This window comes from Diceros bicornis, chromosome 14 (assembly GCF_020826845.1).
Source record: "Diceros bicornis minor isolate mBicDic1 chromosome 14, mDicBic1.mat.cur, whole genome shotgun sequence".
Taxonomy (NCBI): Eukaryota; Metazoa; Chordata; class Mammalia; order Perissodactyla; family Rhinocerotidae; genus Diceros; species Diceros bicornis.
In genome coordinates this window covers 20,687,020-20,710,899 of record NC_080753.1, presented here as the reverse complement: position 1 = coordinate 20,710,899, position 23,880 = coordinate 20,687,020, and the positions used below count along the sequence as shown (strand labels likewise).

General features: G+C 32.0%; 1 protein-coding gene across 8 annotated transcripts in view; it reads right to left on the bottom strand.

The window, feature by feature from the left end:
- Positions 1 to 23,880, bottom strand: part of SUPT3H (SPT3 homolog, SAGA and STAGA complex component) — a 534,834-nt gene that overhangs the window by 465,369 nt on the left and 45,585 nt on the right. The window contains exon 2 of one of the 8 annotated variants that reach the window (XM_058554234.1): positions 10,627 to 10,715. The exons of the other annotated variants lie outside the window; for them this stretch is intronic. Within the exon in view, the coding sequence (XP_058410217.1) occupies positions 10,627 to 10,664 (38 nt within the window). The 5' untranslated portion in view covers positions 10,665 to 10,715. The remainder of the gene's footprint in view (positions 1 to 10,626; positions 10,716 to 23,880) is intronic. 8 annotated transcript variants of the gene reach the window in all.

Genomic DNA, 23,880 nt, shown 5'->3' with positions numbered 1-23,880 from the left:
AGAGTTCCCTTTCTTTCTATCATTTTAATTCATTCAGGCCCTCTTTCCACTAAAAAATCACCCCGGTCCCCTCTAATAATGTATCCTCCACATTGCTATCAGATGGATCATTCTACACTCACATCATGTTACTTCCTTCCTTAAAAATCCAGTAACAGTTCCCCTTAGTTTTGAACATAAAGTTTAATCTACTTAGTAGCTTAAAAAATAAGAAAGGTCCTTCCTGATTAACCTTTATCTACCTTTCCAGACTCTTCTCTAGCTACTTCTCACCCAACCTTTACCCCAGCATCTTAAAACTGACTGCAATTCACAAAATGCTGCATGTTGTTTTGTGTGGTCTTGGACCATACTATTCTTTCTCTCTGGATTTCACTCCTCTTGCCTTTCCTACATACAGATGTTGAGTCAACTCTTAACAGTCCTTCAAATTCAACTAACTTTCACCAATTCTGACTAACTTTCACTGAACCCCTCAATCTGATTGAAATTACCCTTTTCTACCACTACCTAGTAACATGTTTATACGTCTATGCAGTATTTAACACACAGTATTATATTCATTGATTTATTTGTGTGAACCAAACAGGTCCTTCAATATAAATTCATTTGACTTGTGAACTATGCCTTATTCAACTCTGTTTTCCCAGCACTAACACAGAGCCTAACATACCACTAGTGTTTAGTAAATGCATACAGAATGAACAAATGAATGAATATTACTGAACTTTTAAATTCCATGTTTTAAGACACTGCTATATATAAAATTGTTGTAAAAAGAGGTTCTGACTTCCCACTTCCAGTATGACATGTAAAAAGGTTGGAAGGTGTCACTCCCTTCCTCGAAACAAGAAAAAAGCTAAACAAACTGAAAATCAATCACTCTTCTTAGATCCGTCAGAGAACTGAAGTCACAGAGCAAACTACCATGGTAAACACTGGAGGAGACAAATGAACAGAAAGAGTAACAGCTAACCAGAAGCAGAACCCATGTCTGGATCCTGGTAGGTTCATTTAAAGAGTAATTCACTAATTGCTGGAGACTAAGCACAGACTAGCAAGATCACAGCCAGGGACAGAGGCTCATTAAAAGAATAAAAACTAATCATAGGATTATAGAACACTTCCCCTTCTCACATCCATACCACCATGACAATCAGTTTCCTGTATAATAACAGATTATAGCTGAAAGACCCACAAGCCTCAGACTCTACTTAAGAAGCAGTCTCGAGGGAAACCCAAAGACAACAGGAGAAACAAAACAAGGACACTAGAGGTAATTTTAGTCTCTGACACTATGGCTTTAGCAACAGTAAACACAGCCTAACTCCTAGTCAGATAAAAATAAAAACCTCACATTGAAGGCCTACCTACCTCAGTTTCTTTTACCAGATACATCACATCTGACTTTCAACAAAAAATTACAAGGCATGCTAATTAGGCAAAACACCAATCTGAAGAGATAAAGCAACCATTAGAACCAGACTCAGAGATTCTGAAATTATTGGACTGGAATTTATAACTATGAGTAGTATGCTAAGGGATCTAATGGAACAAGTGGACAACATGTGAGAACAGATGAGTAATGTAAGCAACGAGATGGAAACACTAAAGAAAAATCAAAAAGAAATGCTAAAAAAGGAAACGTTAAAACAAAAATCAAACCACTGTAAAAGAAATGAAGAACGCTTTTAATGGACTCATCAGTAGACTGAACATAGTAGAGGAAAGAACCAAAGAACTTGAAAATATGTCAAAAGAGTTCCAAAATTGAAAGGTAAAAAGAAAAAAGAGTGAAAAAGACAGATAAAAATACTCAGGAACTTTTGGAAAATTACCCAAAAAGTGAAATACATGTAAATGGTATTACCAAAAGAAGAAGAAAGAGGGAAAGGAAAAAAGAAATATTTGCAGTAATAATGGTTGGGAATTTTCCAAAATTAAGGACAGACACCAAACCACAGATCTAGGAAGCTGAGACAATATGAAATAGTATAAATACCACAATATCAGCACCCAGCCATATCCTACTCAAACTGTAGAAAATCAAAGACAAACAGAAAATCTTGAAAAAAGCCAGAAAAGGAAAAAACAAACCACCTTACATATAGAAGTCAACGACAAGAATTCAAGCAAGAAGAGAGATGAATGAAATATTTAAAGTATTGAAAGAAAAAACACCAACATAGAATTCTGTGTCCAGCAAAATTATTCTTCAAAAGTGAAGGAGAAATAGACTTTCTCACACAAAAAAAACTTGAGGGAATTCATAACCAGTAAACCTGCCTTGCAAGAAATGTTAAAAGAAATTCTTCAAAGAGAGGAAAATAAGTCAGAAACACAGACTTATATAAAGAAAGGAACAGCATTAAACAAGAAATAAAGGTAAAATAATTTTTTTATTTAATTTATTCTTAACTGATCTAACAGATAACAGTTTGTTCAAAATAATAACAGCAATGATGTATTCAGTGATTAAAGCTTATAAATAAGTGAAATGAATGACAGCAACGCTACAAAGGAAGGAGGTATTCTTTTATAGGGTACGTGGTAATACCCATGCAGCTATATAGTGTTATTTCAAAGTGGACTTGGCTTAGTTTTAACTATATATTCTGAACTATAGAACACCACTAAAAATACTTTTTAAAAAAAGAAAGAAAAATGTATAATTGATCCGGTAAGAGAGGAAAGAAAATGAAATCATATAAAATGCTTAATTAACACCAAGAGAGGCATAAAAAGAGAGGAAAACAAAAAAAAAGAACAAGGGCAATGATAGACAACAGTCACAAATACGGTAGATATTAATCCAATTATACCAGTAAACACATGAGTCAAAGAAAATTCACAAGAGAAACTTAACAATATTTTAAATTAAATATAAAGGAAAATACAACCCATCAAAATTTGTGGGTGCAGAAAAAGAAGCACTTAGAGAGAAATTTATAGCATTACATGCATATATTAGAAAAAAAATGAAGATCTAAAATTAATAATCTAAGCTTCCACCTTAGGAAAACAGAAAAAGGACAAATTAAACCCAAAGTAGGCAGAAGAAATAATAAAATTTAGGGCAGAAATCAAAGAAATTGAAAACAGGAAGTCAAGAGAAAAAAAACTGATGAAACCAAAAACTGGTTCTTTGAAAAAAAAAAATTTACAAACCTCTAGCCAGGTTAAGGGGAAAAAAAGACACAAATTACTAAAATGAGAAATGAGAAAGAGGACATCACTACTTATCCCATAGACATTTAAAAGGATAATAAAGGAATACAATGAATAACTCTATGCCCACAAATTTGATAGCTTAGATAAAAACGGACCAATTCCTTGAAAGACAGGAACTACTAAAACTCACACAAGGAGAAACAGATAATCTGAATAGGGCTATATATATTTTAAAAATAGAATCAATAATTAATAATTTTCCAAGAGAAAGCACCAGGCCATGATGGTTTCACTGGTAAATTCTAACAGAGATTTAATGAAGAAATTCCCTACAATTCTCCATAATCCAGAGAGAACACTTCCTAACTCATTCTATGAGGCCAACATTACCCTAATACCAAAAGCAGACAAAGACATTATAAGTAAGGAAAAATACAAAACAGTATCTTCCAGGAATATAGATGCAAAAAATTCTCCACAAAATATTAGCAAATCAAATCTAACAATGTCTAAAAAGAATTATATACCACAACCAACTGGGATTTATTCCAGGTACGCAAGGCTGGTTCAACATTTGAAAATCAACTGATATAATTCATCACATCAACAGACTAAAGAAGAAAGACTATATGCCCCTATCAATAGATTAAGAAAAAGCATCTGACAAAATCCAACACCCATTCAGGATAAAAATTCTCAGCAAACTAGAAATAGAAGGGAACTTCCTCAACTTGAGAAAGAACATCTGCAAAAAAAACCTACGGCTCACGTCATACTTAATGGTGAGAAACTAGATGCTTTCCTCCCTAAAATCAGTAACGAGGCAAGGATATTCGCTTTCACCACTCCTATTCAACATCATACTGGAAGTTCTGGCCAATGTAATAAGCCAAGGAAAGAAAATAAAAGGTACAAAGACTGGAAAAGAAGAAATAATACTGTCTTTGTTCACAGATGACATGATTGTCTATGTAGAAAATCAAAAAGAATCAACAAAAAACTCCTGGAAATAAACAGCAGTTAATAACACGGCTGTAGGATACAAGGTTAATATACAAAGGTCAATTATTTTCCTATATACCAGCAATCAATAACTGGAATTTGAAATTTAAAAAAAAAATACCATTTACATTGGCACAAAAAAATAAACACTTAAGTATTAATCTAACAAAATATGTAGCGGATCTATATGAGATAAATTACAAAACTCTGATGAAAGAGACCAAAGAAGATCCAGATAAATGGAAAGATAGTCTGTGTTTACTGACAGAAAGACAATATTGTTAAGACGCCAGTTTTTTCCAACTGGATCTGTAGATTCAACACAATCCTAATGAAAATCCCAGCATGTTACTTTGTCAATATCAACAAACTGATATATTATATTATTACAACATAATAAAGCTACGATAATCAAGAGTGTGGCATGGGCAAAAGAACAGACATCTACATCAATGGAACAGAATAGAGGGCCCAGAAACAGACTCACACATATAGCCAACTTATCTTCGTCAAAGGAGCAAGACAATCCAACGAACAGTCTTTTCAACAAATGGTGCTGGAATAACTGAACTTCCAAATATTAAAGAAATGAATCTAGACACTGACCTTACATCTTTCATAAAAATAAACTTAAAATGAATCATAGACCTAAATGTAAAATTCAAAACTATGAAATTTCTAGAAGAGAACATAGGAGAAAATTTAGATGACCTTGGATGATTAGAGAAAAACTGATAATCTGGACTTCATTAAAATGGAAAACTTATGCTATGTGAAAGATACTGTTAAGAGAATAAAAAGATAAGCCACAGATTGGGAGCAAATATTTGCAAAACATATATCTGGTTTGGCGGCTACTTAGAAAACTCAAGAGAATTATCATATGACCCAGCAATTCCACTCCTAGGTATATACTCAAAAGAATTGAAAACAGGGACTCAAACAGATACTGGTACACCAATGTTCAACTGCAGCATTATTCACAAAAGCCAAAAGGTGAAAACAACCCAAGCGTCCATCAACAAATGAATGTATAAACAAAATGTGGTACGTACAAAGAACTCTTAAAACTGAACAAAAATAAAAAATTTAATTAAAAATAGGGCAAAAGATCTGAACAGACACATATGAAATGATGCTCAACATCATTTGTCATTGAGGAACTGCAAATTAAAACAAGGTACAACTACACAGCTATTAGAATGGCTAAAATCTAAAACACTGAGAATAGCAAATGCTGACAAGAATGTGGAGCAACAGGAGCTCTCATTCAGTACCGGTGTGAAGGCAAAATGATACGGCCACTTTGGACAACAGTTTGGCAGTTTCTTACAAAGTGAAACTTAGTCTTACCAAACAATCTAGCAATTGTGCTCCTACGTATTTACTCAAATGAGTTGAAAACTTATGTCCACATAAAAACCTGCACTCATATTTATAGCAGCTTTATTCATAATTGCCAGAGACTGAAAGCAACCAAGATGTCCTTCAAAAGGCGAATGGATAAAGAAACTGTGGTACATTCATATAATGAAATATTATTCAGCAGTAAAAAGAAATTAGCTATTAAACCACAAAAAAGAATGGAGGAACCTTAAGTGAATACTGCTAAGTGAAAGAATCCAGTCTGAAAAGGATACAGTTTGTATGATTCCAACTATATGATATTCTGAAACAGACAAGTCATGAGCCTCATAACAACGGTTTAGTCAAAAATGGACCACACACAAGACTATGGTCTCATAAGGTTAGTACTATTAGCTTAGGTGTATGGTAGGCTATACCATCTAGATTTGTGTAAGTACACTCTATGATGTTCACACAATGACTAAATCGCCTAAGGAGACATTTCTCAGAATGTATCCCCATCATTAAGCAACGCATGACTATACTATACAGAGAGCAAAAAGACCAGTTGCTAAAATGGTTAACATACTAAATTTTATGTTACATGTATTTAGCCAAAATTTAATGGGGATTTTTAGAAAAAACTATTCTGTATGATACTTTAATAGTCAATACATAACATCATGCATTTGATAAAACCTACAGAACTGCACAACATAAAGAGTGATCCCTAATGTAAACTACTGACTTTAGTTAACAATAATGTATCAATATTGAGTCATCAATTGTAACAAATGTAGGGCACCAACGAAAGATGATAATAACAGGTGAAACTGAGGGCTGAGGAGGTAGGTATATGGGAACTCTCTGTACTTTCTGCTCGATTTTTCTGTAAAATTAAAACTGCTCTAAAAAAATAGTCTATTAATTTTTTAAAAAGTCCTTTTTGACATTTTCAGTACTAAACTTTATAAAAACTTCATTCAGTAAATAACTACATAGCAATGTTGCCATCAATATCAATTACATTAAATAAACCATGAATTCTTTCAGAAATATGAAATCTTCAGGATTTTTAATTTTTTAAAAAATGGACTGATAGCTAAAAAGGACAAGAATCTAGAGATTTAAAATAGTACAAAGAGACAGCAAAATATAATAAGTAAATTTAATTTAACCATTAATTTTTAGGCCAGGTTTTATTCCTCAAAGGTTCATTTTCCTATTAAATGAACATTATAACTTTAAATGCCAAAACTCTTTCTAATTTACTAATTTTGGATGAAAATCTTCCCCATACAAATATTAAATATTTCCTCTTTTTTACTGAGGTCATATTGGCTTATAATATTGTGTAAATTTCAGGTGTACATTATTATTTTAGTTTCTGTATAGACTGCATTGTGTTCACCACCAGTAATCTAGTTTTTATCCGTCACCATATATGTGCCCCTTTATCCCTTTCACCCTCCCCCCACCTCCTTCTCCTCTGGTAACCACTAATCTGTTCTCATCTTTTTATCTGTTTAAACAAAGTATGCTTAATAAAATGTTCCTCCTGTCAACTAGTTTATTAAATAGTTACAACGCAATGATACCTTTAAAAATCTATTAAAGTAGATAGGGCAGGCTGAACTTACATTAAATGACCCTGGATGATGCTTTTTGAGTTTCCGTATATTAGTATTTTTGTGTGTTTCCTTCCCAAACAAGCTATTCTTCTTATTCCTCACAATGATTTATGTGTCTGTTTTATAACTAAATAATGGGGAAAGGGGAGAGGTGTAAAAACAATCTGTTAGAACTTTATCACAAATGAGGGTACACAGGCAATGACGGGAATTTGCAAGGGAGAAAGAAGGAAGGAGGATTGCTCCTTTGTGACGAAACTGTACAAGATTTATATAATAATTTTTCCACTGTCTGGTCCTTAGCTACGTGTATAACTGGAACTGATTAAAATGATCATGGGTAAAATAAGGTGTTCAATAATATGAATTGTAAACTTTTGCTTAAAGCCATCTCATTTATATAGAGCTCATATATTTAAAACCTTACGTATTAATACACTAAAAGTCTCAAATTCAGATCAGAATATGGGTTCCTTTGCTCTTTACCAATAAAAAAAATTGGTTATTTTTCCTGCTCAGTTGTTGTAATAATCATCATCATCATCCAATAAATAATAGTCATTGTCTACCTAATGTAGTTGAATCCTCAGGAAACTAATTTACTTTGATATTATGTCCAATGGTGGGTGTAATGAATGTTCTGGAAATTAATACCAAAAATAATTAATTTCTTTTTCTACTCAGACAAACTCAAATATAAATGAAAAAGAGGGAAAATAGTCCATCACAATCACTAATATGATTTCTGTTAAATATTTTATGCTTGAGCATTAAACCCCTTAGCATCTTTCTTATTAATAATAATGAACAACTAGATAAATATTGAGATTTATGATAATTTTGGAATAGACTATAATCAAGATTATTTATTTGTATTCCAACCTTATCCTTAAAAAGATTTTAGGGTGGCTTATAAAACTATTTACAATATATAATAATTACATGATCAAGATGAAATTATACTACTCAATTCAACTGACAGTTGAAAGTACCACAGTAATCTTTCACATAAGAAAAAAGACCCTCAAGTTCTGTAAACACATTAAGAAAGAATTCCATTATGATATGTAAATTAAAAAATTGATCATTATCTCAAACTATTCTTGCCCATTCTATAAAAAAGGATATCTGCTGGACCAAAAATTTCTATGTATAAAGTATAGGTGGCAGGAGTGGGAAAACTATGGCAGGCCAGCTGCCTCTTTATGTAAAAGTTTTACTGGAACACAGCCGTGTCCATTCACTTATTGTCTGCTTTCAGACTACAACTGCAGAGCTGAGTAGTGGACAGGGACCTCATGGTCCACAAAGCTAAAAATATTTACTATCTGGCCTTCTGTAGGAAAAATGTATGGACCCCTGGTAGGGTATCAACTAGTACAACACAATTCAGAATTAATAATTTGTATACAGAGATACAGGCTTCTGCTTATTAGAATACTTCTTGAAAGAGTACAATTTAATAGTATAAACGATTTAGTAGAAGTAGCACAATTCAGTAGTATTTATTTAATGTGAATGAACTTAAGGTGTTTTTATATATTTTAGAAGCATCCAAATAAGAAAAACAAATGACACAGTAGTAACAGATGCTTGTTTTGATCCTCTAAAAATCTCTAGCTTATTGGTCTAGACTAGAGTTACTACAATACAAACACAAAATTTTAAAAGTTGGTATTTTCAAAAATATTTTACCATTTCCAATTTATATTTGCCATGTATAAATTTGTGAAAATTAGCTATGTTGTACTGTGAATAGAATTTAAATGTAAAAAATAAAACTATAATCTAAAATTGCTATGTACAGCCCAAGCTATTCATATTCACTTATTTTTTTTTAACTGATTATTTATACAAATAGAGGAATTTCCCCCAACTATCTATTTGATTTCAATTTGAAATCAAATCCCTGTACACTTTTCCTACAAAGTGCTTCACCTTTCAGAATTCACTGTTAAAGATGAAAAACAGTAAAATGAATGCCTGTATACCCTTCACTTTGATTCACCAATTGTTAATATTTTGCCACATTTGTTTTATATATGTATTTGCTTAAGTATAGTACTGACTTCATGAAAATAATTCATCATGCACCTCTTTTAATACAGATATTTTCCTATAAACATGCAATAGCATTATCACACTTAACTTATTCCACAGTATTGATATCCAGTTGATAATCGAGTTTACTCAAACATCCTAAAAATGATTAAGCTTTTCTTAAAATATAACATCCAATCAAGGTTCACATATATGACCAACTTCTGAGAGGCAACTGCCTAATTTTTCTTTAAACAATCTTTTTATGCCTCCCATGTTCTCTCTTCTTTTCATAAACTTGTTCTCTGGAAAAGCCATAGAAACACAATTTCACCAGTATTTCCTGCCAGAACCACTCAGCAATAGAAGGGTATTGTGATAACGGTGAGGAGGAAATTGAATTTTCAATTATCTCGGTAGATTCTGCTTTCCCTATAAGAATATCTAGAAGGAAACTGTAATCTTATCTTAGCTGGTTATAACTTTTTATAAATCTATACCCAACCAACATTCATTGATCATTAAGTGAAAAGTCTCGTGACTTAACTACCTGCCAGGGCTCAAGAAGTTAAGCTTTAATATTGTTATCACTCCTTAATAAGAATCATGAATAATTATCCAAATATATCATTTTATAAAAAGAAACAACATATTATAAAAGTTGTGCACTTGACTGGTCATTGAAAAAATCAGTTTTAGAAGACTAAACATACTTTTTTAAACATATACCCAATTTTACGGTTCACTAGGTTGAATAAATTTTAATCATCCCATAAAAAGACTGGATAGCTTTCATATTACGCCTATCTATCAAGAAATTAACTTCTTTGTCAATTTGTTTCAATGCTTTCAAGCTTTTACTAAAGTACAAAACTTACATTTTGAACAATGCTTTATTATATAAATATTACAAAAATATGTACAACAACCACAAATTTTTTCTTACTATTAATGTAATTAAAGTATATGAAGATTTTAACATTCTCTCCTAATCTCTCCTAATATAATCTTAATGTTCACATTGAAGCAATTTTTGACTACTAAACTAAGAAATTAAGATTTCCAATGGGAATACTGTCAAATTTATAACAACAAAAAGATCAGTATTCTAGTGACTCATTTTCAATATATTTTCTATATTGTTAATTATGTCTGAACTCAGGGTATTTTCCAGTGTAAGTTATACACAAAGCTTAACAAATAGAGCCCTAAATCTGCACTCGCCTTTACTGAAACCAATGAAAAATCTATACACAGCAATGAAACTGGCATGCAAATAAAAGCACTGTCAAGACATGTATCCCTAAAAATAAGCCTACAATAACTATTTTAAAGGCTGTGTGTGGTCTCACCCATACATTTTGGCAAGATGCACTTTCTCCAACCACAGCTAGATTCATCCAAAAGCAGTGGCACTGGAGAGCCTCTGTCTCACCTGTCAAAGTTGAAGAACGTCGTTCCAAAGACCACCATGAGTCCATGGAGAAAAGCCACAGTGCCACAGCTGTTATTGATAAGTAGTCTCTAAAGGAGAAAATACTTCAAACAATTAAGCAAGTCATCCTTAATAGCAATACAGACAGATAAACAATATATTAATGTTTAAATGATGAGATGACATATACCATGCCAGGTCCGAAACAGTAACAATTTATATAGTGGAATACTAAGAGAGGATCTTTCGTAAGTAACACTAACTTACTAGTCCTTTCTATTCTTCTGCTGATAAAATTTCTATATATTATTTATCAACTCAAAAACTCTATTATGTTCCCTTATTAAAATGTTTTTTAAAAATCCTTATAAAACCTCAAAATTCATCTAAATTACTAGGGTACTAAATTCATCAAAATTGCTGAAGTCTGACAGGCTTAAGAGCACAGAAGATTAAGATTTATAAACAGAAACCCTAAATATATTAAAACCTGATTTTTTTAAGAAGATACCTTAATATCTTTTTCAACCACATTATAAAAGCAGTTTACATTTTTGCTTTAGACTAACCCTACCTACAGCAAAGCATATGGACTGATCAAGTAAGCTACAGGTAGATTAACATAAATAAAAAGAAAGAGCAAGAAAAACAATTACTTTGAAAAGAAATATGCCTCAGTGGACGATTCAGGCCCCACCTCCAACCTGGCAATATAAAACAAAATGTAAAGAAATATACCTGGCTGGTTAAAAAGTTTAAGTAATCATGACGAATATCTTATAATTTAACTTATTTTTCCTACTAGATGATAATGTCCTCTAACCCAATTTAACACTGCAACAAATCAATTGAAAAAGAAAGGGGGTGTCTTTCTGTGCCTTTTCCAGGACAGTTAATATCCAAAATCTTCTCATTACAAGACAGTTTCATCTACAACCAAGTCCCACAGCCCAGGCAAGGTCACCACAGAGTTCCAGCATACTGTGACGTCCCACAGTCTCATTTTCTATATACTCTAAGTACAAAGGTTCCAAAAGATTAGTTTCACTTTTCCCTAGATATATTTAGTACGTTAACTAGTATAGCTGGGATATTATTTTTCTTTGGTTTTGTCAGTAGCATGTTTGATATAAATTTTATTAAGTGGTAGTATATGTAACATTGCATTGTGGGTAGTAGTTTCCTGCTTTAGCCTAGCCACATCCTCAGCTGTCATATGAGCATGTTTCCCATATTTTCTGCAAGTTCTCGCCTTTTTTTTTCTTCTTAGAAAGATGACAGCATTAGAAGATGAATTGTTCTAATAATTAAAAAAAACATGAATTATTTATACAGCTATATTAAACAAGTATGGATCACTCTGCATTTCGAAGAATAGTCAAAGGGAAAAAAGAAAGCAATCCTTATAATTAAAGTATTAATGTCATGTGAAGTTAGTGTTAAAGTAAAAACATAGAGGAAGGAATTAAAAACTGTTAAAAGAAAATCTCTGTAATCAGATGCCAAGACCATCTAACAAATGAGGTGTACTATATCAGGATATAGGCATGACTTGCCTTGAATGTTAGGAGCTTCAAACCTGCCAGGTATTCATTATGAGGATTAATGTCAATATCCCCTACTAGAACCTTAAGAATCTACTTTGAGACTCTATAGAAATGTCAAAACAGAGAAAGAGAAACCAAAAAAGCCTGGAGGAGAAAGGGAGGAAGGGAGGGAGGAAGGGAGGGAGGAAGAGAGACGAGGAGAGAGAGGGAGAGTATTTTCTCTTTCGGAATCCAATTTCCACGTAATCTCACATTTAGACAGATAGCTGTTAGTACTAACCAAACGAAGTTGTTCAAACAATCATGGACATGGTGGTGCTTTGGGTTTTTATATAATTTAATTAAAACAAACTGAGAAGAAAAAAAAAAATACTCTCATTACAAAAAGTACCACAAAATAATACCCTGTACACACATACACAATCGCACACATGTGCATGCAGCTGTGTACATGGACATATACCTCATTAAAATAAGGAAGTGGAATTAATCTCTAATAATCATCACAATTTAAAACATTAATAAAACTATACATATTCTACTAATATAAAAAATTTTCAAATCATCAATATAAGGACCAATAAATGCTATGTAAGCTTAAACAGCTATTCATCAAATCCAAAAAGAAACTGTTGAAAAAATAAATTGTGACACACCAAGTAGAAACAATAAATGAAAAAGTTCCTTGCTAAAACCTCATAATCAGTGAGAACATTTTCAGCCAAATCAGGATTTCCATAATTTATAAAATTCCTATATCAAACCATTTGCTCCCACTGTTTTCAATTAAAGGAAAAATAGAACAGCAGCAAATAGAAGTTTAAAACAAGACAAAAAACACATAGAAATGAGAACAATATTGATATTGATAAAATAAAACTACTACTGTATTAAAATAGGATAATTAGTTCAGAAAATAAAAAATAATTCAAAAAGTAACAATGAAGATATATGCAGCATTTAAAACACTATTATACTGTTATATCACATAACAGTATACAATATAAAAAGTTCGACCAAAGTTGACAAATTTAGTAAATATCAAGTAATGGAGAAGCAAGATAACTAACTACTTTTTAAAACTGATTTCAAGTTCAAAGCTATATTTCATTTCTGCGGCATTAAAGGTAATTTATACGGCTGACCTAAACTTGTTAGTTATTTCCACATAGCAAATACTAACATCCCCAAAAAGGATGAAGTTTTGAGGGTCTTTGAAAAACAAAAAAAACCCTGTGCTTTCCATTTCTGATTTTAAACATACTATGAATCCATAATCAAGAGCTTTATTTGCAGTGACTGTTCTGAGTCAGTCTCTCTTCCTCATGTGTAATAACCTATTTCTAATAAAACAAACTGTCAGTTATCAAACGTGTACCAGTTATCACTGTTGTTTTCAAATTTTTATCACAAAGTAATATTTGCTCCAAAGAGGATATATTTCTAATTTAGAAAACAAAAATATATGTGGATAACGAATATACAAACTTTAAAGCACATGACTTCACTATCTTTCTCCTGCCAGAATTTGATGGGCCTAACAGAACAGAAAGGCCATATTCAACAACATCTATTAAACTCTTATGCAATAAGAGTGATCATCCTGACCCAAAATTATGTGCAGGAGGGTTACCTGCAAGAAGAGAACAAGCAGTTAAGAGACACACAGACGTTAAAAATTATTCAAATACACATTAAGTCAATTTGGAGGGCCAAAGTACGCTTAATAAAAAAATTTTAAGGGAGAAAATATTTAGCAAAAAGTTGTAATATGGGGTTGCAAGATGTCAGAGAATTCTCATACAGAAACTAAAAACTCATTCTAAAAGCAGAAAAGCATTTACTTACCATACTATAGCAGATACCTAAGTTCTTTCCATTGCCTGGTTCTGCTGCTATTGTATGTGCATACGGAACCATGTTTGGAAATTCCACAAATTATATAGACAAAGCCCTCCTTTAACTTACTGTAGATATTAATTAGAGATGTAGATCATATTGGTATACCTTATTTACAAGAGAGAATAAATGAACAACTTTTCTTCTTTTGCATGAATAATTGCACGTTAAATGAAAGCTCTTACTTTTCAATGTAAAACCTGTTTACACACACAATGAGGCATGATAAATCTATATCTAAAATAAAACACTAAAATGTATTTCTGGTTTTTTATCACTAAAAGTTTGTTACGGAGAAGTTCTGGACATTTGAATAATAAGGATTAAAGTCATTCCCATGTCCTCCCAGTGCATTTTGAGCAAAGCAACTTTTTGTAAGGTAACTCATGAACATATTTGTACATTTATCTTTATCTAATATAAACCAAAAATAGATAATGAATTGTTCCAGGAAGACCATATGCAGAGGTATTTTGGCTCTAACACCCTCTTGAGTGTTTCCCCAGCCCTTACCCCATTATATACCCCAAATAATGTTTTGTAATTCCCTGTCTCCGCCCACCCTCCCAGTCATTTACTTCACGCCACTCCTAGTTACGATCACACTAGGAAGAAGTCTAACATGCAAATTCAGAGTGGCATGGATAAATGGCAAAAAATGCCTAGAAAATCGGTCTGTTCGACTTTGTAATTTTTGTTGAAAAATACCTCCTTGCTCCCAACTGATGAAAACAGGAAGCTCTATTCATAAATATAAAATTCTCTGCCTATGATATATAATCATCCTAATAAGAAAATGAGTTCTATACATACATGTCCAAAGGGGCAAAAAAGGAGATAGTTTCCCAAAGATGTTTCCAATTTTCTTCTGAATCAGAATTAGCAAATCGAGACGACTAACATACTCTGTCTGTGTGCATTATTCCTTGCTACACGCAGCATTTTGTAATTTATTTCAAAGCCTCCATTATAAACAAAAAATACAGCTTCTGTTAACCCACTCCATTCTGAGCTTATAAAACCTTGTATTGAACAATCTAAGTTACAATATAAGAATTTTACTTTATATACGTATAAGATTTGCTATCAAAGGTTCTGTTCAAGTTAATATCCAAATAAACTAAAGACACACAAAATAAATACATTTCCTTGAAAAATAAAATTACAAGCATCAAGAAAACTAAGGTTCATCCAATAAACTATGTTACAACTCAACATTCATTTTTATAAGATCCTCAAACTGGTCATGAGATAACAGTATGCATAATATAAAAGATACTAATTACATTTAATCTTTATTGTAGGAGTCAGCATCTAATATTGATTACACATAAACTAGACAGACATGATTTAATATTTGTAAAGGAATCCCCAGACTAACACTTTCATGACAGCCAATCACAGTCAAGCCCAGCAAGCAGTTTGCAACCAGACCTGAAGAAAGGTAAACCTTTTTACAATGAGTTACAGATTCACAAGTTTAAGACGACAAGAAAAAGAAAAACAGAAGGACTCCAATCACCCAGCAAATATGAAGCAGACCCCAGAATGTGATACAATCCAAGGATGTAAATTATTGTAAATCATCACTGTTGTTCAGAATTTCACATAGCCTCTTGAGCCAATTTTGCTCACTTTTCCACAGACACAATAATGAACTAAACAAGAGAAGGCAAAAAAAAAAAAAGTGGGAGTGGGAGGACAGAAAGGAAAGCCCTTAACTGCAGAGTTCTGCTCTACAAATGCTTAACCTTACAGGAGTTTGGGCTCCTTCAGCATTTGTATTCTATCCAAATCCTCATGAGTCACAAAAATTAAAAAGCTATATCCTTCTGGATGCCAGGAAGGGCCTTACCACAAGCCTTTTGTCAGAGAGAGAGAGAGAGAGAAAGAGAGAGAGCGCAAGAGCAAGAGGGGAAAAGCCACAGTGGTAGGCAGTCCCACTTTACTTTGAGTACTGTGAGGTCACAAACCACATGATTCTGTCTCTCCAGTAATAGTGCTTGCAAAAAAAAGGAGTTTTAAAGCTTTTGCTTTTTTGGATTGTGTGAATGCTTCATTCGCCTCACAAACAACCACAGAACCACAAGTGCGGTGCAAACTTTCTCCAGGAGGACAGCAAGAAGTCTCTGGTTTTTAAATGGTTAATCTCCGCAGGTCACTACCAGCCACCGAGACCAACAGAGTCAGTGAGTGCTCTCTAACCACAGTCTATGCAGTAATAGTAGGTCCTTCAAATATTTGCTCATTCTCTTTTTGTTTTGTTTCCTTGCTTTTCACATGTTACCAGCTACATAATTTCTTGACAGAAAAAAATAAATATAAAGTCTATGTACTCCAGGCATACTGTAAAACTAAAACAAGGTTTGGGTATGGTTTGTATTTTCAGTTTAAGGCTGCAAGCAGAATTTACAAGAGAGGGTACAAGTTCTATCTGAAAAAAAAAGGAGGGACTATGGCATCAAACAGCCTCTTCAGCACAGTGACACCATGTCAGCAAAACTTCTTTTGGGGTAAGTGTTACCATATTTTAAAATCCTTAAGAGATGAACCTGTTGAACATAAAGGTATGTTTCTTCGATAAACTGCTAGCTTTTCTGGATAACATTATACTAAAGATCATAATAATAATGCTATTTTGTCGAACTAAAAGTTGAAAAATGCAATTGCTGTACATATTTGCATTTGGCATCTGTACCTTATTTACTTCTCAGAGTAATGACTTGAAATGAAAAAATTAAGTTATCTCATATTAGTCAAAATGTTTTCTAAAATTATAGAAATGAGATAATTAAACTAGTAAAGGAAAGTTTAATATTCAGATTAACCCTCACTGAAATAAAATAAGACACTAAATTAATCGAAGTATTATGAAGTATTCACTCTGGCAGCTCCCAATATTTGAGCAAACTTCAAAAAGAAAGCAATTTTACAAAATAACACACCACAGAATTATCTCGCATTATGCTCTACTATGTAAAACAGAGAAATAAACCTGCAGTACAGTTAACATTTTAACAAGCTCAACTAAAAGAAATCTATTTATAATTTTAAACTGCACCATAAGATATCTGGATAAGTTTCTTTCTAAACAACTTTATATAACTGGTGCATATTTACAACTGAAATAAAATTATGATAAGTATGTAACAGCCATTTTTAAAAATCTTTATAGTTGCCCAGGATATCCAGGATATTAAAAAGTTCACAGAAGTCTTTGAAAACTTACATGTAATTGTATTTTTCTATATAATTCTAATTTTACATCTATACACTATCATCCATATGTAGAACTTGTTATAAACACATAGCCATCGAAACGTCTAGGATTCTTTTAATCATATTCTTGGACCTACCAAAATGAATACCATTTAGCCTCATGAAAAATAAAACTCCGTAGGATACCCTGCATGATTTAAAAGAGCCATACCTACTAAAACATGCTGGACTTTAAAAGAAAACAGGCATAATATAGTCCCCTAATATTTAATTTCAAGTTAGTGTTGATACACAAAAGTAAACTACTTCAACATTCATCAGCTGACATGGTATTATAGTAAAATATCTAAACACTTACAAGATTTTCTTTATGATGTCCAACATGTTCCAACCACAAGGCAAGTTTATAAAATTATCTTTTATCCTTTAAAATAAATCCTTTTGCTGTGTATACCCATATTAACTTTGCTTTATAACTTACAACTAACGATTGGAGTTTCCTTTACTCCTCCTACTTCACACATTTTAACTGGCTACCAGAGGATCAATCTTAGTTTAGGTCAAAGAGAAATAATTAAACCTGAAGGAGAAAAGAAGTTTTCTCTTAAAAGGGTGAGGAAATGTACTTTGTAGTTTACTGAAAACAAAATGTAAAATTGCTGCCGTGACCCCCTCAATATCTGTAAGTGGACCCCCTTAGTTATAACACACACAATATAATAATCACAGATTATTTTTTAAAAATTTAATGGTACATAATAAGCGTTACTCTAAAAATTGCTGTGTTAAGGAAGCAGAACATATATACAACTAGACTGCATTACAACCCATATTATAATTATAGCTTATACACGGGAACTTTTGCTGTTCCCACCCAAGAAATGAGAAAAAAAATGGTTAAAACTATTGTTATATGGAGAGATAACTTGAAACAGACATCTCAAGCAGTTAAGTTACTCTTTCACAATATTACTCTATTTTTTCAAAGATTCATTTTTCTAACCAGATCAGAAACAATACAAGTTTCAAGGACTACTTCAGCACTAGCAGTAAAGTTATTAACATTGTCACAAAAAATATGTTAAAATGCTCTTTATTCTATCATATGACGGGTCTTATATTTCTGTGATATCCTTACTATTTCTACAGTAAAATTTCCAAAACTTAACCAGGTTTCTAAACAAGACATAATAGTGAACTAAATGGATAAAGATCATCTGCTATGGCATGTCATAGATTTTCAGACATCATAACTAATTCTTCCTCTTCTGAAAAGTGAAATTTACCCTCTCCCATCCCCAAATAGTACTTTAGAGCCTGGATAGAGAATTTAAGATGAACCCACCACACTGAACTAATTACAGGTGGGTAGTGGACGTTTTGTACAGGTTATCATCACATCGCAAACATTTCCCCATTCTAAATAAAGTCAAAAACCTCACTTCAGGCTTCAAATTCTTATATAATGATTATCAAAACAATCTAATGAAATGTCATAAGTATGTGTTCCAATTTTGTAAAATAGTTTTTAAAAAGTTTAGGCTTTTCCTAGGTGAGGGACAAAGCACACACTGACCAATTACCTCACCTCAAATATAATGAGTGAAATGTGTGTGTGTGTGTGTGTGTGTGTGTGTGTGTGTGTATGAAAGAGGGAGGGAGGGAGAGGGGGAGAGGGAGAGAGAGAGAGGGAGGGAGAGGGAGAGAGAGGGAGAGAGAGGGAGAGGGAGGGAGAGGGAGAGGGAGAGAGAGGGAGAGAGAGGGAGAGAGAGGGAGAGAGAGGGAGAGAGAGGGAGGGAGAGGGAGGGAGAGGGAGGGAAAGGGGAAGTGTTTCAGTGTCCTTGTTCTCTCAGCATACCATTTATCTTGAATTAAACAAGAATTTTCACACTGCACTACTCAAAATCTGTTATTTATCATAAATAAAGATTTGAAAATGATAGATGTGACTCATGGAGTATCTTACAATTAAGAACCTATTTATGAAAATGTATCAGCTGACTGATTAAATTTCTACATAAAACCTCTGTAAATGACCACAGCGACTGACTGAACATGATAAGTGAACACTTATTTCCAAAATAATAGTTGTGGTCCATATCAATAATAATTTTATAGTTTCAAGATTTAATAGTGACAAAGTGTTGTAACTTGCTTCTAAAATAAGAGAGCTAAATTCTAAAATCCAGGAAGACAATTTAAAAAGTCAAGAACCTACACAGAAGATCACTGCAACATGTATTAAAAGCTAAAAATGTCAATGCAATTCCCAAAGACTCGTTATTGTAAATTATTTTAAATTATAATAAAATAACCCTAATTTTACATGAAAAATTGTTAAAGATTCCACTTTTACATTTTAAAAATATTCTAAAATGTAAAAGATTTAAAAGAAATCGCAGAAAAATATTTTCTTAGTTTGTATGAACCTCCTTATAGTCTCTAAATCAAAAGGAAGGCATGAAATACACACGATTACATTATGATATATTTTAGTTATTTTAAAAGAACAAAAATTAATCTATTCAATTACACCCTTCGAACTAATCACTGATAGTTGGACTTGTTTAAATCAGTCACGCTAAAGTTAAATTCAGTAAGATAGAAATGTTCCAGTTTGTTAAAAGAACGCTGAAATATTTGATGGTTAAATAAACTGCAGAGGGGGGAAAAGCTAACTCATTGAAGGCACTAAGATTTTATCAAACACACAGAATTAATCTTTATTGAATAGAACCATTCACAAATCAAAACTCACTGTACTTCAAAACTTTCAAGCAGCGCTAATCAATTACAAACCTTTTCTAGTGCTTCAAAACTCATGTGCTTTCAATTTTATACACTGGTGGTCCTCAAGTACTGTATTGGGGCTGAGTTAAGACATTCTGTATCACAACTTTTTTTTCAACAAATATTCATCTAAAGGGCTTTTTTTTTCCTCTCAAGAGCCGCTCACATGAAAACTGTGGTAATATTTTTATACTGTACTTCTTTGTTGAAGCAAAAGGTTAGGGGTTACCTAAATACCTCAACTGTATACACAAAAAAGGGAAAACGTAAGTATTCATATAAAAAAATCCAATGGGACTCGATTATTTATTTTTGCATTTCCTATGATTAATGATACACTCGTGCATATTTGAAAACTGATGGCAAAAAAGGGTAACATCTCAGATTCCTCTCCAAAGCACACAAATACCAACCTTCCATGCTCTTCTAACTCTTGTTCCAGGATACTAAAATGTGACAATTCTAAGTCAATAGTGAGGTCATGCAAAAGCTCCTCAAAAGCATTAAGACTGTAAATGCTATTATCTAACAAAAATCTTTAGGGATATTTTTACATTAAGGGTTCACATGGAACAGTCTAACTCTACATTCTCTTTAAAAATACTACACATAAGGTCAAATAGATAAATACCTTCAATATGAAAAAATCCTTCCTGCAAATAAAATTGTAAATGTGACAAAGCATTAACTATTTTTTCTAGTCGTTTACCATGCAAAACTTATTATTAAACGGGTGCTAGCAAAACCAATGCTAATTTAGGCAGAGGCTTCCCACCAGGTTACCTTAATGCACTGTTTTTTTCTCCTATACCAATGAATTCCACTGAAGATAAAATTCTGCCCAAAAAAATAAAAAACCTGTCATTAAACTCCTATAATAAGGATAACAATAAACGCCAATACTTAGTATTTTCTAAAGAGTAAAATATTCTAAAGTGTCTAAAGTATATGGAAATTCTTCATGAAACCTGAAATGTTTAATATTTTAAAACAAATCTTTAGAAAAGGAAGTCTCACATAATGAAAATATACACCTTAATACAATCTATTGACATTTCAAAGATTATGGAATTCAGTGGATATGTATTTCGATTAATGTGTTACAATTCAAAAAATAATGGGGAAATTCTATACCTTATTCAAAGGGAGTTTCCTTACAATGTTAACCACAGTTGACCATAAGCTTTTGTCCATTCAACAGCAAACACACACAAAACAGGCCATACATTCCCACATAACATTTTAAAGACCGATATAGCAGTTGAGATTAAATGCTCTTTTATTACATTGTATACAATATCTTCGGCATATGTTGAATTCTTAGGTATTTCCTTCCCTTTAAACTATTTATTAAGAACACAGGATTCAAGGTTTGGAACAGTGTTGGGTGGATGTAAGCAACACCAATCAAGTATTTCAGGTGTTTACTGTTATTGTTGAAGAGGATGTTAACTCTAAAGCATATTTTTTCATAAATATGCTTTCTTCCATTAATAAATAAAAACCTCATCATTTACCATGATATATAAATCAATTCCCAAACAAGATAAGCTGTAGAATTAAGAGAGTCCTTTAAAGGCCAATTGCTACATAAGCATTTAATACTTGCCATGAAAAAAAAATTCGTTATTCATACACCTCCCATAAATACCCTATATGTTCTTCTTGATACTCATAAATCCAACATCCAATATACAGTCCAGGACCAAAAATCATATCAAGTGTGATTCTGGCTCTAATAAAAGGAGGAGAAATGTTAGTTTATCTTCATTAAATGATTTTCATTTTTTAAATCGATTGCCCACAAAACAAGGAATTCTGCATCATACAGACATATTAAATGAATGAAATTTTTAGTAATGTTTAAGATATTTTTAAATTAGTATACTGATGTCAGAAAATTTACCAAGTTAACATTATTCTTACACATATATTTAGGATTATTGTGGCAACTAGTTTAAAGACTCTGTTATCTGCACTATTTCTATTGTTATCCCTTAAGAAATTATAGATAAGAGTTACATTAGATAAGTGACATTCCTAACAAGGTATATCTAAATATCCTGTGCAGGGCAAATAATTTTTATGACAAAATCAAATAAATTAATTTTATTTTACTTTTCAGTTAAACTGGCTTTTTTTTTTTACATCAATGGTGTCTACTGAAATCATTACACTACCAACCATAAAAATATATTTACACAAAAATATATTTACACAAAAATATATTTACACAAAAGACTAAGTTAAAAACCCAAAAATTTAAATACACATTTATAGGTTCCTCTAAAATTATATGAACCATGAGTGTGCCAAACCATTGTTTACATATTCCTTATAGTCAGATATCTTGCAACTAAATCCATTTTGTGGTTTAGTAAAAGCAGGGGAAAAAAAAGCAAATAAAGGAAAAATGCTAGCCAAATCACAATAACAATCATCAATAAGGTTTAAAAACATACATATGCACAGTCTTTCTCTGGAAAAATTAGAATAATGATGCTGTGATAGTCCATGGAACTTTATATAGACATGAACATAGTTTTATACAGAAATGAAATATCTGTCATATAAATACAACTTAAATTTCTTTCAACTATCACCCCAGGCTCAAAATTTTAATACACAGTACATGCATTTGCATGTGCATATGAATGCATACACATAAGTGACTACAGAACTTGGGATAATGATTGCAAACTAGGAAAAAAACAATTGTAAATCATTTAACTGGGTATTGTTTGTAGTTCTTTTGTGAAAGATAATCAATTACTTTTTGCATGTATACTAACAGAGAAATGTCAATCTATAAAACCAATAACAGAGATCAGGCATCTACTGGGAATTTCAAGATAAAAATAATCAAAAAGTCTACCTGTAAAACCCAAGAACGTTATTTTCCAGTTATAAACTTATATGATTAAAAACTGATATCAAATTATTACAGGTCACAAGGGCAAATATGAATGCAATTAATCTGCTAACAGATACCTATTTATGGACATTATCTCAAAGAACAACTCTGGCTTGGAGCTAAACAAGTATATCTTCTATATATCTACTCATTGCCCATGTAACCTGGGTAAACAATTTAAATGAAGCTTGTGATTTTTAATTTGGTTGTTTCGTTTTGATAGAAATAATTATAATTAATTTTATTTTTAAATTTCTCTACTTAACTTTCCAACTTAAACTTCAAATTTCCAGGATAATCTTTAAGTAAAAAGGTATTATTTCTACCAAATGATTAAAAATTGCTTAAATGAATCTAAACAAAGTGAATTCACTGTGAAGCTGAAAAGAAAAGATAATAAAGAACTATATTTTACAAATAACATTTTAACCCACTGGTGTAAACCCACTGGTATTAGTGTAATTTGATCCTAGAAAACAGATACATGAGCATCCAAAAGATACAGGGTGCAGATTCCATTTAATCAAATATAATTTTATTATAAGATTTTTTTGTAAATACAGCTTAATCAGAAAAAATTTATTTTTTGAAGAAAAATGAATTCTCACTTTATTTCATAAACTTGTATCAGATTACAGAAACCTGCAATATTATAGTACCACAGAAAGAAAATTTCTTTAGGCTAATAATCTACATTATATCAATCACTGTGTTTTCCATAGAATGGATAATTGTAAAAGTATATAAGCATTTCATACTAAGGACCATAACACCCAATTCAAAAATATTAAGACGTTATAAGAAGATATCTACGAGAAAACTTCCATCAAAACAGCAGCATCCTAACACTAGGCAAGATAACTGGTTACAAAAGGTAATCTAGTA